The 13,152-nt window shown below is 44.7% G+C and overlaps 1 protein-coding gene across 1 annotated transcript; it reads right to left on the bottom strand.

The window, feature by feature from the left end:
- Positions 1 to 4,762: 4,762 nt before the first annotated feature.
- LOC133082134 (zinc finger C4H2 domain-containing protein-like) lies at positions 4,763 to 11,783 on the bottom strand. Its single transcript, XM_061178587.1, has 4 exons — positions 11,614 to 11,783; positions 9,851 to 10,023; positions 8,827 to 8,989; positions 4,763 to 6,180 (listed from the first exon to the last, which is right to left on the bottom strand). Exons 1-4 carry the CDS (start codon positions 11,767 to 11,769, stop codon positions 6,067 to 6,069), a joined length of 606 nt encoding a protein of 201 aa, XP_061034570.1. The 5' UTR covers positions 11,770 to 11,783; the 3' UTR covers positions 4,763 to 6,066.
- Between the last annotated feature and the right edge of the window lie 1,369 nt (positions 11,784 to 13,152).

Here is a 13,152-nt window from a genome sequence, read left to right as displayed (position 1 = left end):
CAGGGTTGGCAGGAGGACTCAGAGATCAAGGGCAGTGTCTCAGGCCCTTGGAGTTGTCAGGGTTATGGAATTTCAAGCTCAGACGGCTAGGACTAAGGTGATGTACAGAGGAGAACGGCGGAGGCATAACTGCCTCTGCACTGGGTGTGCACAGCAATGTGGTGGGAGGTTCCGTAACAGGTTCACCCCATCACCAGCAGGGGGCAGCATCTACCCAGATGGCAGGGTAAGTGGGTCAGGGCCAGATCTGAAACTGTCTGCCCAGAGCCCCTGAGCATGCTATGACATGGATTAGAAACAACAGGTGACAGCTGCCCTTAACACTACTAGAAAGAAAGAAGACTCACAGTACAGCTGGGCCTAGGACTGAGGGATTTCCCAGGATGTAGGGCTTTCAGTTTTAAAACCAGAGCAGTCCTGGGCAAACTGGGACAAGTTGGTCACCCTAAGTAGGAACGCAGAGCGGTCTCTCTCTCTCTCTCTCCATTATCATCTGTTCTACCCGGTGCTCTGCCAATTCCACATGGTGTGTGTGTGTGTGGGGGGGGGGTGGTCAGTGAGAGCTATGCTGATTATACAAGAGGTCAAATTATAAAGTGGGAATGCTGGGGAACAAACCAAGGCTTTTAGGCAGAGAAGTAACATTACCAGGTAGATGTTTTATGGCTCCGATATTTTATTATGAAAGAAATTACATATACAGCAAATTTTACAGGTAGCACCCATATGGCCACACCTAGATCCTACAATTAGCATTTTACTGGACTTCTTTTATCACATATCTATTCTTCTATCCATCCACCAATCCACCTAAGTTTTGATGCATTTCAAAATAAATTGTAGACATCACTACACTCTTCCAAGCATTTTTGAGGTTTAGTGGAGTCAGACAGACCCAAATTTGAAGGCACTTGCCTTCTACCAGCTTAAATTTTCTCATCTCTAAGTTGATGACACTGAGTGTTGGTAGGAAGATTTGATTTGTTTACTTTATGAAACACTCAGGTAATGCTTTCTATGTGCAACTCATAAATATTATCTCATTTAATCCTAGTAACAATCCAATGAGGTAAATTCTGTTATTACCCCCATTGTACAGATGAGGTTTCAAGAAGTTAATGAGCTCCCTGAAGGTCACACAGTCAGCAAGTGGCATTGCTGAGAGTTGAATCCAGACTCTCTGACTTTGGTATCCACGCTCTTAGCCACTACACTCTGCTGCCTCCCACAGCGCCCACTAAATTATGGACATCCAGTGAATGGTGACCCTCGCCTTCTTTGTTTTTAAATTTTTCACTGCAACCCCACACAGTAGGTATTATCTCCAGTTTACAGATGAGGAAACTGGAGGTTGGAAAAGTTTGATAACTTGCTCAAGAATGCACTGCTAATAAATAAAGGATTGGGGATTTGAACCCAGGAACGACTCGTTCCTGGGTCAGTGTCATTTCCCTGTACTGCACAGTACAGAAACCACTGAAGTGCACATGAGCCTAGACCACTTATGGGGGATTCTTGTTTAGGGATGGTCTTTCCTCAGCCATAGCAGAAAATAATGTGGCAAAAAGAGGGGCTTCTGCCTAGTTTCCATGAGGGGCCCGTGTCTTTTTACAACTATGAAACAGACTCAGTGGCAAGTGGCAGCAGAGCCTCGGGATCTCATCAAGCTCCAGGAAAGGAACCATGACTCTTAGCTATCAACTTTCCCTCTGAGGGAGGCCCTACATGGGGGCAATCCCTTCCCTATTGTACCCTGTCTCCTCTTTCCTTTTCTCCCCCTCCCTTCTCCTCCCCTTCCCTTCCCTTTCTCTTCCTCCTCCTCCTCCTCCTCCTCCTCCTCATCATCATCATCTTTGGCCTCTCAGGAAGCCAGTCATAATCATTATCATTTTCTTCCTCATAGCTATCATTTACTGAATGCTTCTCAAGTGCTGTTCTAGGCACTTTACATATATTATTAGCTCATTTAATCTTCACAACAATGCCATGAGGAGAGGACTACTACTATTCCTACCTCACATATGAGATATTGGAGCCCCAGAGGGGTTAAGTACCTAACCTAAGGGAACCTGGCCCTGAGCTAACAGCCTTCCCAGAGTTCACCTTGGGAGATGTTGATCATTGCAAAGATGCTGATAATCGCTATGGGAAAGCTGGGGGCATAATAGTAACAGGGAACTGGACTTTAAGAGCAGAATTGCTAAAATTGCCTGGCCTTCCCCTGTGGAGTGAGCACCTATCCTCAGTGTAAAAGCGACCCATCTGGCACAAAGCATGTATACAATTCATCCCCACTGTGTCAAACGTGTAAAGAGAGCCCCAAACCGGGTTATTCCCAGATTGGAAGACCTGGGTTCTAGTTGTGGCTTTGCTCTTAACCTGCTAAATGGCCTTGGGCAAGTCAGTTCCCCTCTCTGGGTCTCATTTATAAAATGTAGTACTACATGCTCTACTAAGGGTACAGGGCTATTAATGTGAGCATTAAATGAGAATGTTGAAGAAGGTGCTTTACAGCATCTTACCAGTATAACAAATAACTTCCCTTACTCTCCTCCTCCTCCTCCTTCATCTCTCTCTCCTTCACCTGCCTCGTCTTCGTCTTTTACTCTATTTTGTTCCTTCTCTTCCTTTCTTTAGTCTCCTCTAACCAGGTCTCAGACTTATCTGAAGAACTGCTCTTAGGCAAAAGAAACACAGGCTTTAAAGGCAGACAGACCTAGCTTTGCCTCCTGGCTTTGCCCCTTCCTAGTTGTCTGTTGGGCAACTATTTTACCCTTTTTGAGCCTCAGTTTTATCATCTGTGAAAATGGGCACGCATAATGCCTTCCTTGTAAGGTTGTTGTTGGATGATGTGGTAGGTTGTCTGCAAATACGACCAACAATTGCCCCCATCTCTGGCATACACGCAGCTCCTCCCATCAAGAGGCGGAGTCTCTTTTCCCCACTCCTTAAATCTGGGCTGGCTCTGTGACTTGCTTTGACCAATAGAGTACAGCAGCAGTTTTGCTGTATGACTTCTGGTCTTATGCCACAAAAGGCCTTGCAGCTTTTGTTTTCACCCTCTGGGAAGACTGCTGCCACATCAAAAAAATGTCTCACTACTCTACTTGGAGAGAGAGGCCCAATGGAGAAAGAAAGGCCCTGGAGAGTAAAATACTACAAAGGGAGGTGGGAGGCCCAGCCAGCCCACAGCTGTTTCAGCCACCACAGCTGAGGTATCAGATATGAGAGAGCACACACCTTGGGTCCTTCAGCCCCAGCCAAGCTGTCTGAGGCAACACCACATGGAATAGAAATAAGCCATTCACAGCAAGTCCTGCTCAAATTGCAGAATCACGAGCAAATAAATGGTGGCTGTTTTAAGCCACTAAGTTTTTGGGTGGTTTGTTTCACAACAGATAGCTGAACCAGAAAAATTAAATGAGATAGTAGCACCCCACCCAGTGGCTGGCAGGTATAGGTACTCAACATTTGATTGTTCCCTTCCCATTCGGAGGTGTTCCCTGGGAAACAGCTGACCTGGCTAGTTGTGCTGCAACTGAATTGACAGATCTGATTTCCAGTGTGCCAAAGCTGCAGAGCAATGACCACTTCTCCTATACTTTACAGGGACCTGCTGAGAGCTATACAGGTTAAGGTGTACTCCAAGTTACACAGCTGAGTGTCCTCCCTTTTTGCCCAGAGTGAGTGTAGGCCACCTTAAAAGCAGGCTTGTAGCTGAACAAAATCTGGGGTGGTAGAGTAATGTCAGCTAAGACAAATAGTGTTTCTTTTGACCGCTCATCCAATCTACCTGGTGCCAGAGGCACAAGGAGTAGAAGTACTTACTATATGCCTGGCATTGAGTGCTTACTATATGCCTGGCATTGCTCACAACAGTGCCAGAAGTAGGTACTGTTATTTTCCCCATTTTTCCAGATGAGGACACTGAAGCACAGAGAAGTTTCTGTCAACTGTTGGGTTTCTGGAAAGCATTGGGACAGTTTAATGTACAGGATATTAATTAGGGAGCCCTTGGGATCAACACTTGCAGAAGAAAAGGGAAGAGAAGGAGGCAGGATTGGACAGAGGGAGCTATTGAACTGCAACTCAGTCTTAATGGAAACCACAGTCCACCCACCCATGGGGAGCTCTGAAACTGGGATGACCCTTCGGAGTTGTTCCCAATTGTATCCTCATAGGGGAACAGGCCTTTACATTCCTGCATCAGTCACTGAATTCCCAGTCCCTGATTTCTAGTTCAGAGTTATTTCACCTACTCCTGTGATCAAGCCATCCCAAAAGGGAGAAAAGCTTAAAAAAGTGATCATGGAGAAAAAGTAGGAAAAAAAAAAAAAGGACTCTGGAACCAGACAAATCTGTGTTCAAATCCTGAAACTTCTCTTACTAGCTGTCTGTTTAACTCTGTACAAGTTATTTAACTTCTCTGAGCTTCAGTTTACATTTTTGGAAAATGGCAATAAGAATACTTAGCTTGAAAAGTTGTTTTGAAAATCAAATACAATCATCTATATAAAGCATCTTACATAGAGACTTGACACAGAGTAGGCACTGAATACATGGAAATTATTATAAAAATAGGGTAAATTATTATGCGGCGGTGTGCCTGGTTTTCTCACTTGTAGGGTGGAGTGAATAAGAGTAAAGAAGAGCTACCCAGAAGGGGAAAGGGCATTACATCTTTTCTGTTACCTGGTACTTGTAGGCACTGAGTCAACATTTACTCCAATGAACAAATGTTTATTTAAAAGGATTTGTACAGACATAACGCTCTTACTTTCAAAGAGCAGAGGAACCTTTTATATATTATGAACACACAGACACTGTGGCAACTTAAAACTACAGCTAAGAAAGTAAGGAAAAATATCCCCCCCTCCCCAGCCAGGAGCTAACACTTTTTCAGTCAGTCAGCCCCCATCCCTGTCCCTTAAGTTTGAGAGCGACTTGACTAGAGATGTGGCTTTGGAGGAGGGAAGAGCTGTAGGGCTTGGGGAGCCTGGTGCCTTTTCTTTTGAGAGGGAAATCCACCTGCACAATCCACAGGAAAAGGGGTGGCCAAAAGCTGACCTGAGCTGAGGCTGCCTTAGAGAAGAGAGACTGGAGTAGAAGTCCCACCTACCTGCATGTGTAAAGTGACTGGCATTCACTTGAATCTCAACCCACTACTCTGACCTCTAAGATATACCATTTGAGTAAGTGCCAGAGTAATGGTTTTGAACAAAAGGCAACACAAATGTCAGCCTGGGGCCTCTCCAGCCTAAGGCAGCCCCGATAGCAGAGCCCTCAGACCAATGACTTAGGCATCGAGTTAGGCAGGACTTGCGGAGTGGGTCTGGCTCCCTGATTTCACTGTGGGGAACATCTGCTACTGATTTTCAAAAGCTAGGTTTTATTATGGGAGAAAAGCCCACAGATTTTAGGATCCCCAGACACATAGCCTGGTACCTGAGAACTTTAGTATATCTGGGAAACTGCCAGGTGGTGGGGTGGTGAGCTCAATAATAACAGCCAGGCCTCCCAAATGAATATGAAAAGGAGAGCTTGTCCAAGCTACCTCCGGGCCTTGAGGAAGAGATGAGGTTGGGGGTGGGGGAGATAAATGCACCAAGCCTATTGAAAAGTCCAGCAAGAAGACTGTTGTCCCTTCAGAGCCTAAGGCAAAAGTACAGGGAGGGGGCACACTGGAGCCTTCACCTGAAACAAGATATGGGCCTCCCCAGGCCCTCAGGCCTTAGGCCCCAGGTCTCAGGCACAAGAGACAGAGAATCACATCTGGGACTTCCGCCCTTCCCTTAGCTCCAAACAAGGGCAGGGGTTGAAATGTGGGTGAGAGAGAAGGGATCTTCAGACACAACTGTCATTAGCACCTGAACCACATCTCTTCCTAAACCAGAAACTCCAAGAGCAAAAAGAAATAAGAGCAAAGTGAGAGAGGGGTTGTGCTTCCATCACATTAAATAGGAGACTTTGTAGAGGTGGGGAAGGGTTGTTTCACATGGAGACATCAATCACTCTGGCCAAGGGGAGGGGTTATGAGCAGCAGAGCTCTAAGTGTTCTCCCTCTTTTCATTCATCCTGCTTCCGTTTTGGCTTTTTGGGGTTCCTGGACCGACTCTTGGCTTTGCACAGAGGGCATATAGGTGCATTCCGGTGAATTTGTTGATGACATGACAAGCAGGCCTGGTGAGGGGCACAAGACAAAGCAAGTTAGTGGTCAGATTCTTCTAGGCCATGGTTCATCTTTCCCAGGGGCCCCCACAAGCAATTGCGATTTCCCAACAGGAAGAAGCAAGACCCAAGTAGCGAGTCCCAAGTAGCGAGATCTGTGCTGGATGTAAGGGATGCAAAGGATATAAGGGAGTGAGAGTCAAAGAGGGGTATTGAGGAAAAATATCCAAAATTTGGCAATAAGGCAAAATGTGAATTGCATATTCATTAAGCATTATACTGGAGCATGGTCTAACAGGCTCACTCAAGGATTATTTAATTCTCTAGGACAGGTATCAATAAACTTTTTCTGTAAAGGCCAAGATAGTAAACATTTTGGACTTTCTTTTCAGGTCATATGATTTTAGCTGCAACTACTCAGCTCTAACTGCCTTACATAAAAGAAGCTATAGACAATACATAAACAAGCAGGCATGTGTGTGGGCCAATAAAACTTTATTTACAAAAACGGGGAGCAGGTCACACTTGGCCTATGGGTTCTGGTTTGCTGACCCTTGCTCTAGGAGAATGTCTCTTTGTTTGACTATTTACTACTTATTTAAAAAATTGAAGTATAGTTGATTTAAAATGTTGTGGTAGCTTCTGGTATACAGCAAAACGGTATAGATGATAGATAGATAGATAGGTAGATAGATAGATATTCTTTTCTGTTATGGTTTATTACAGGATATTGAATATAGTTCCCTGTGCTATACAGTAGGACCTTGTTGTTTATCTATTTTATACACAGTAGTCTGTATCTGCTAATCCCAAAAGCCTAATTTACCCCTGTCCCACCCCCTTTCCCCTTTGGTAACCATAAGTTTGTTTTCTATGTCTGTGAGTCTGTTTCTGTTTTGTAAATAAGTTCATTTGTATCATATTTTATATTTCACATATAAATGATATCATATGGTATTTGTCTTTCTCGGTCTGACTTACTTCACTTAGTATGATAATCTCTAGGTCCATCCATGTTGCTGCAAATGGCATTATTTCATTCTTTTTTATGGCTGAGTAGTATTCCATTGTATATATGTACCACATCATCTTTATCCGTTCATCTGTCGATGGACATTTAGGTTGCTTCCATGTCTTGGCTATTGTAAATAGTACTGCTATGAACATTGGGGTGCATGTATCTTTTTGAATTAGAGTTTTCCCTGGATATATGCCTAGGAGTGGGATTGCAGGATCATATGGTAACTCAAATTTTAGTCTTTTAAGGAACTTCCATACTGTTCTCCATAGTGACTGCACCAATTTACGTTCCCGCTAACAGTGTAGGAGGGTTCCCTTTTCTCCACACCCTCTCCAGCATTTGTTATTTGTAGAATTTTTAATGATGGCCATTCTGATCGGTGTGAGGTGATACATCATTGTAGTTTTGATTTGCATTTCTCCAACAATTAGTGTTGCTGAGCATCTGTTCATGTGCCTATTGGCCATCTGTATGTCTTCTTTGGAGAAATGTCTATTGAGGTCCTCTGCCCATTCTTTGATGGGATTGTTTGTTTTTGTGTTATTGAGTTGTATGAGCTGTGTTTATATTTTGGGAATTAAGTCCTTGTTGGTCGCATCATTTGCAAATATTTCCTCCCATTCCGTAGGTTGGCTTTTCATTTTTGTTTATGGTTTCCTTTGCTGTGCAAAAGCTTATAAGTTTGAATAGGTCCCATTTGTTTACTTTTGCTTTTATTTCTATTGCCTTGGGAGACTGACCCAAGAAAACACTGGTACAATTTATGTCAGGGAATGTTTTGCCTGTGTTCTCTTCTAGGAGTTGTATGGTATCATGTCTTACATTTAAGTCTTTAAGCCGTTTTGAGCTTACTTTTGAGTATGGTGTGAGGGAGTGTTCTAACTTCATTGATTTACATGCAGCTGTCCAGCTTTCCCAATACCACTTGCTGAAGAGACTGTCTTGTCTCCATTGTATATTCTTGCCTCCTTTGTCGAAGATTAATTGAACGTAGGTGAGTGGGTTTATTTCTGGGCTCTCTATTCTGTTCCACTGACTATAAATACTTTTCCATTAAATAGTATACTATTTGACTATTTACTATTGATCAGGGCCCAGATGCTGTGACTTAATGTTGATAAGGCACAAATGGTTTTTGCCCAGTAGAGATGCAAATTATTTTTGTTCCAAAGAAAAGGTAATCACAAAGATTACAGTTTTATTTTCCTGTAGGACATTAACCAGTTCTGGATTTAACATTGCAAACTTATTTCGGCATTCCTTTCCTTTCCTGACCTGACTATATAATTATCTGTTCCTCTAATGCTTCTGGAACCAGCTTTGTAATGCTGCTGGCTCCCTCGTTAATGACACACGTTCACTATATATTTGTCCGAGTCACGTTTCTAACTTTCTGAAAATTATACTTTAGCAGAGCCTGCCAATCTCCCTGCATTCTAACCCCTCTGGGAATATGAGGCAACAAGACCAGTGGCTCTACTACAGCACACATACACACCACCCCTTCCTCTGTGTCCCAAGCGAAGGCTGTTTTAGGAAGACCCCAAATAAGTAAGGCCAAAGCCCCAGACCCAACCTTCCATGGGGCTGCTTGAGGATACCTTGCTTCCTCCACAGTCCATACCCAGCTCACTCACCTTCATAGGTGGGGGCTGCTGCCTGAAGGTGGCTGTCTGCCGAGTGTCCTGCTTCCTAGCCACTTGGAGTTGTTGGGCGGCAGCGGCTGCGGCGGCCAAGGATTCAGGGATTGGGGGCTCCTGAGGCTCCGTCTGCCACTCTGCTTTCTGCTTCTCAAAGTAACTTTGGAGATGAGAGACATTAGCTGGATCATTCTGAAAGCAAGGAGAACCTTGCCCCTCTTAAGGACTCCATGCTACAGAATGAAGGGGGTTGGGCTGTGGCTCACTGTAGGAAGTTCCTGCACCCTCTCCAGCACAAGGCTCTTCTCCCTGGGTGCAAGGCCCACTGTGTGTTGGGAAGGGTACTCCTCCTGCTCCTTGGCTCTGACAGGCCCAGAAAAATAAAAAAAGTCCCAAGGCTAGCCAAGTCCTCAAAGGGCATTTGTCTACCCTCCATCCCATGTTCCTCTGCAGTATTCCTATTAAGTGTCCTCAGGCCTCTGCTGGCATACCTCTAGGAATAAGAAGCTCACCACTTCCACAGGCAGCCTGCTCTACCTTAAGGAAGTATGTTCCCTTCTATTCCTTCTACTGAACTGAGCTCTGTGTCTCTGTAAAGTAAGCCTAGTTCCTAACTCTGGGTCTTGAGATAAAGTTCCAGGCTAGCCCCTGGAGGCCATGAAAGCTCACCCTTCTGTGTTTTCAAGGTTTCTGGACACCCTTTCTAGACCTTGACTTGGGAAGTGACCTCTTAAGAGTCACAGATGCATACACACACAATGAGTCATAGACATAGTCTTGTATTGTCAAAATTGCACAAAGAACTTTAAAAGCCATCTAGTAATTCTAGTCTAATCATCTAACAGCCCAACACAGAGACTTACCCAAGGTCATGCAATGAGTCAGCCACTGACAGGCCTGGGGCTAGGACTGGGTACCCTGACTTTCAGACCAGGCTTCATGTGTGTATATATACGTGTGTGTGTGTGTGTGTGTGTGTGTGTTTGGTGTATGTTGCAGGGACAGGAGGCAGGCAGCTTACTCCAAGGAGAGCTTCTCCTCCTCTTCACAGAGGTCAGGGAGCCTCTGCAGGCCCAGAGTCATGCGCAGGGCATCCACATGTTCCTTCAGCGGCTTATACTCATCATGTAGCCGCCGGGTAGACTCTAGCAGCTTGTTTAGGTCATTCTCAGACTGTTTGATGGTGTTTTCCATCTGGAACACAGAGTGAGGTAAGCACAGAGAAAAGACTCCAAGATTCTCAGCGAGGCTGTACAGCTGAGTGGATAATAGCACAGGCTCCAGAGCCAAACCAATCTATGATCAAGTCCTCAATCCACTATGTATTCTATGTGACTCTTGTCAAGCCTCAGTTTTTTCATCTGTATAATGGTGATAACAATCATACCTACCTCATATAATCTTGGTGAAGATTCAACGATTGAATTCATATAAGCACTCAGTACAGGGGCTAACACAGAGTAAAGGCTCAATTAGTGGTAGTTATTATTCAAATATAGCATCTTAGAGCTGGAATGGCCCTTAGAGCTCATGTAGTGCACCCCACCACCATTTTACAGATCAGAGAATTGAGACTCAGAGAGAAGAAGTAACTTCCTCAGAGAAATGCTTCCTAGGAGCAAAGTCTACATAAAGACTCAGGGCTTCTGCCTCCCAGGCCAGTGGCTTTTCTCCTAGATCAGTGGTTCCCAAAATGCAGTTACCAGATCAGCAGCATCAGCATCAACTGGGAACTCATTAGGAATGTAAATTCTCAGGTACCACCCCAGATACAAGCAATCAGAAATTCTGGGGTGAAGTCCAACAACCTGTGTTTTAACAGGCCCTCTAGGTGACTCATGAGGCATGTTCAAGTTGGAGATCCACTGGCCCAGATTTTCAGCCCCTCTGTGACTAATACCTTGTTTATTTCTCTATCCTTAGTTAGCTGGCAGCAGAACTGCCAACTCCTCATGAGACCCTGATATCCTGTGATCTTGTGACACAGAAAATCCCAGGTAACTACTGTCCAAATTGCATTCATATTTCCTTTAAGACCCTAGGCCTGGCAATATCAGGAAGTATATATTGCCACAGAAATGAGTTTCCCAAGAATAGAAACTTAGCTCCTTCAAACGTGATTTAAAAAAAAAAAATCTCATTATCATAGGCTCTAAGGGTTGGAAAGGGCCTTACAGGTCAGCACCTCCAACCTCCCTCCTGGTGAAGGAATCACCAATACTGTAGCCCAGACAGGTGATCATTCAGACTCTGCTTTAATAACTCTAAAAAGTGGGGGACTTATCACCATAGCAGGCAGTTCATTCCCCACATTCCAAGGGTCTCCAAAAGAGAGACTGTAATGAGGGAGCCCCAGTTTGGTAGGCTGGCAGAGATGGTTTGTTTGGCTTAGTTGGAAGCTTTGGAGCCCTAAATTTAAGTTAGATCCCCAAGGCATCTGCCTGCTCTGTTTTTCCCCAAGGCTAGCTCTCAACTCCTAGACTCCCAGAATGAGAGCACATCAGTGCTGAATGAGACCTCAGAGGTGACTGAATCCCTCTCATGGCACAGAGAAGGAAAATGAGGCCCCGAGAGAAGAAGGAACTTGTCCAGTGATATACAGTCGATCAGTGACAGAGCCAGGGCTGGATCTCAGAACTCCTGGATTCTTCCATTTCACCATAGCCTGATGCCTACTCCCCCAAGTTGGCCACAGCCACGTCTCAAGGAGACTCCACAGCACTCACTACTGCCTATTCCTCCTCAAAGGGCCCAGAAATAGGCTTCAGGCAGCCATCCACATACCACATTGATATCAGCGTGGATCAGTCGGAGTTCCTCCACATGGGCCATCTTCTCCTGTAGCAGGAGGTCCATCTCCTGCTTGTATTCCTTCAGGTGCCTCTCCTCTGATTCAAGGGCCTCAAACTCAGCCTTCAAACGGGTCTTGATCTTTTCCATCTGCAGGGTCTTGTTCCTGCCATTCCCCAAAATGAGGAAACAGACCAGCAGGAGAAGGCAGGAAAAGGGAAATGGAGTACAGAGTTAGAGAAATGGAGTACAGAGTTAGGCCCTGAGCCAGGGCTATCTTGTTAAGCCATCTTTCTAAGCTTCCCTCTCTTCAGGCAGAGGCAGCCTGAAGCCATCCCCACAAAGGCAGGAGATTCTTTCTTCTAAGATAAAAGCTCAGTGGGTCTCGAATGGGGATGATTTTGTTCCTTGATGGAGCATTTGCAAACGTGGGGCAGGTTTTAGCTGTTAGATTGATTCAAGGGAGAGCACTACTGGCATTTAGTGGATATGGGCCAGAAATGCTAAACAGCCTCTCAATGCACAGGAAAGTCCCACATCACAAATAACTCCCACCCAAGATGCCAACCATGACCTCTTGAGAAACTCTAGAGCCGCACTATCCAATAAATTTTCTACAATGATGGAAATTTTCTGTATCTATGCTTTCTAATACAGTAGCCACTAGGCACATGAAGCTACTGAGCATTCAAAATATGGCTAGTGCAACCGAGGAACTGAATTTTGAATTTTATTTAATTTTAATCAATTGATTAAAATTAAGTTTAAACAGCCACATGGGGATAATGGCTCTCATATTGGACCGCACAGCTCTATAGGGTCCCCTCATCAGTTCCAGAAGAGGTAGGAGACGGGAAGAACTGCAGCTCATTTCTTTTCCTAGAAAAAATAAAACCTATTTCTGGTTGTTAAATCCCAATTGCATACCCTCTGGCTCAGTAATCCCACACCTAGCAATTTATTCTAAAGAAATAAGTCAGGGAAGCAAAAAGTTAATACACAGGGATATGCTTTCTGGTCTATGGGCAAAATTGGAATATTTGGCAGCCGCTAAAAGGAATCATTATGAAGACTTGTGACATGGAAAATGTTGAAGATACTCCATGAAAAGGTATATACACTAGGATTGCAATTTCAAAATACACATGCATGTGACTAAACAAAAGGAATTGGCAAGAGTACAGTTTCAAGGATCTTTGAGACCACTGAAGCCTGCCTAAGTGAAAGAGCCACAAAACTTTGGAAGGAAGCCCCTCTAGGGCACACTGTTGCCCTCCCACTCACTCTCTACTCTCTGGTTCTCAGGTTCTGTCTAGCCATCATCCGTTACTCAGATTAGGCATCTCCTTTATTCTGCCTCAGTAGCTGGCTTTCTCCTCTGCCCCAGCCCATCCCATGGTTACTCTTGCTCCACACCCTGGCCTCTGGCCCCTGACCTCAGCCTGCTTCTGTGTTCATTCTCTCTCCTTTCTTCAGCATTGCCTGTGGCTCCTGCCTCAAGAGGTGGCCCTCAATGGCACAGAACCACAGAAA

Source organism: Eubalaena glacialis, chromosome X (assembly GCF_028564815.1).
Source record: "Eubalaena glacialis isolate mEubGla1 chromosome X, mEubGla1.1.hap2.+ XY, whole genome shotgun sequence".
In the NCBI taxonomy this organism is placed as follows: domain Eukaryota; kingdom Metazoa; phylum Chordata; class Mammalia; order Artiodactyla; family Balaenidae; genus Eubalaena; species Eubalaena glacialis.
Note: the sequence above shows the minus strand (reverse complement) of the source record. Positions and strands in the feature narration are given on the sequence as shown.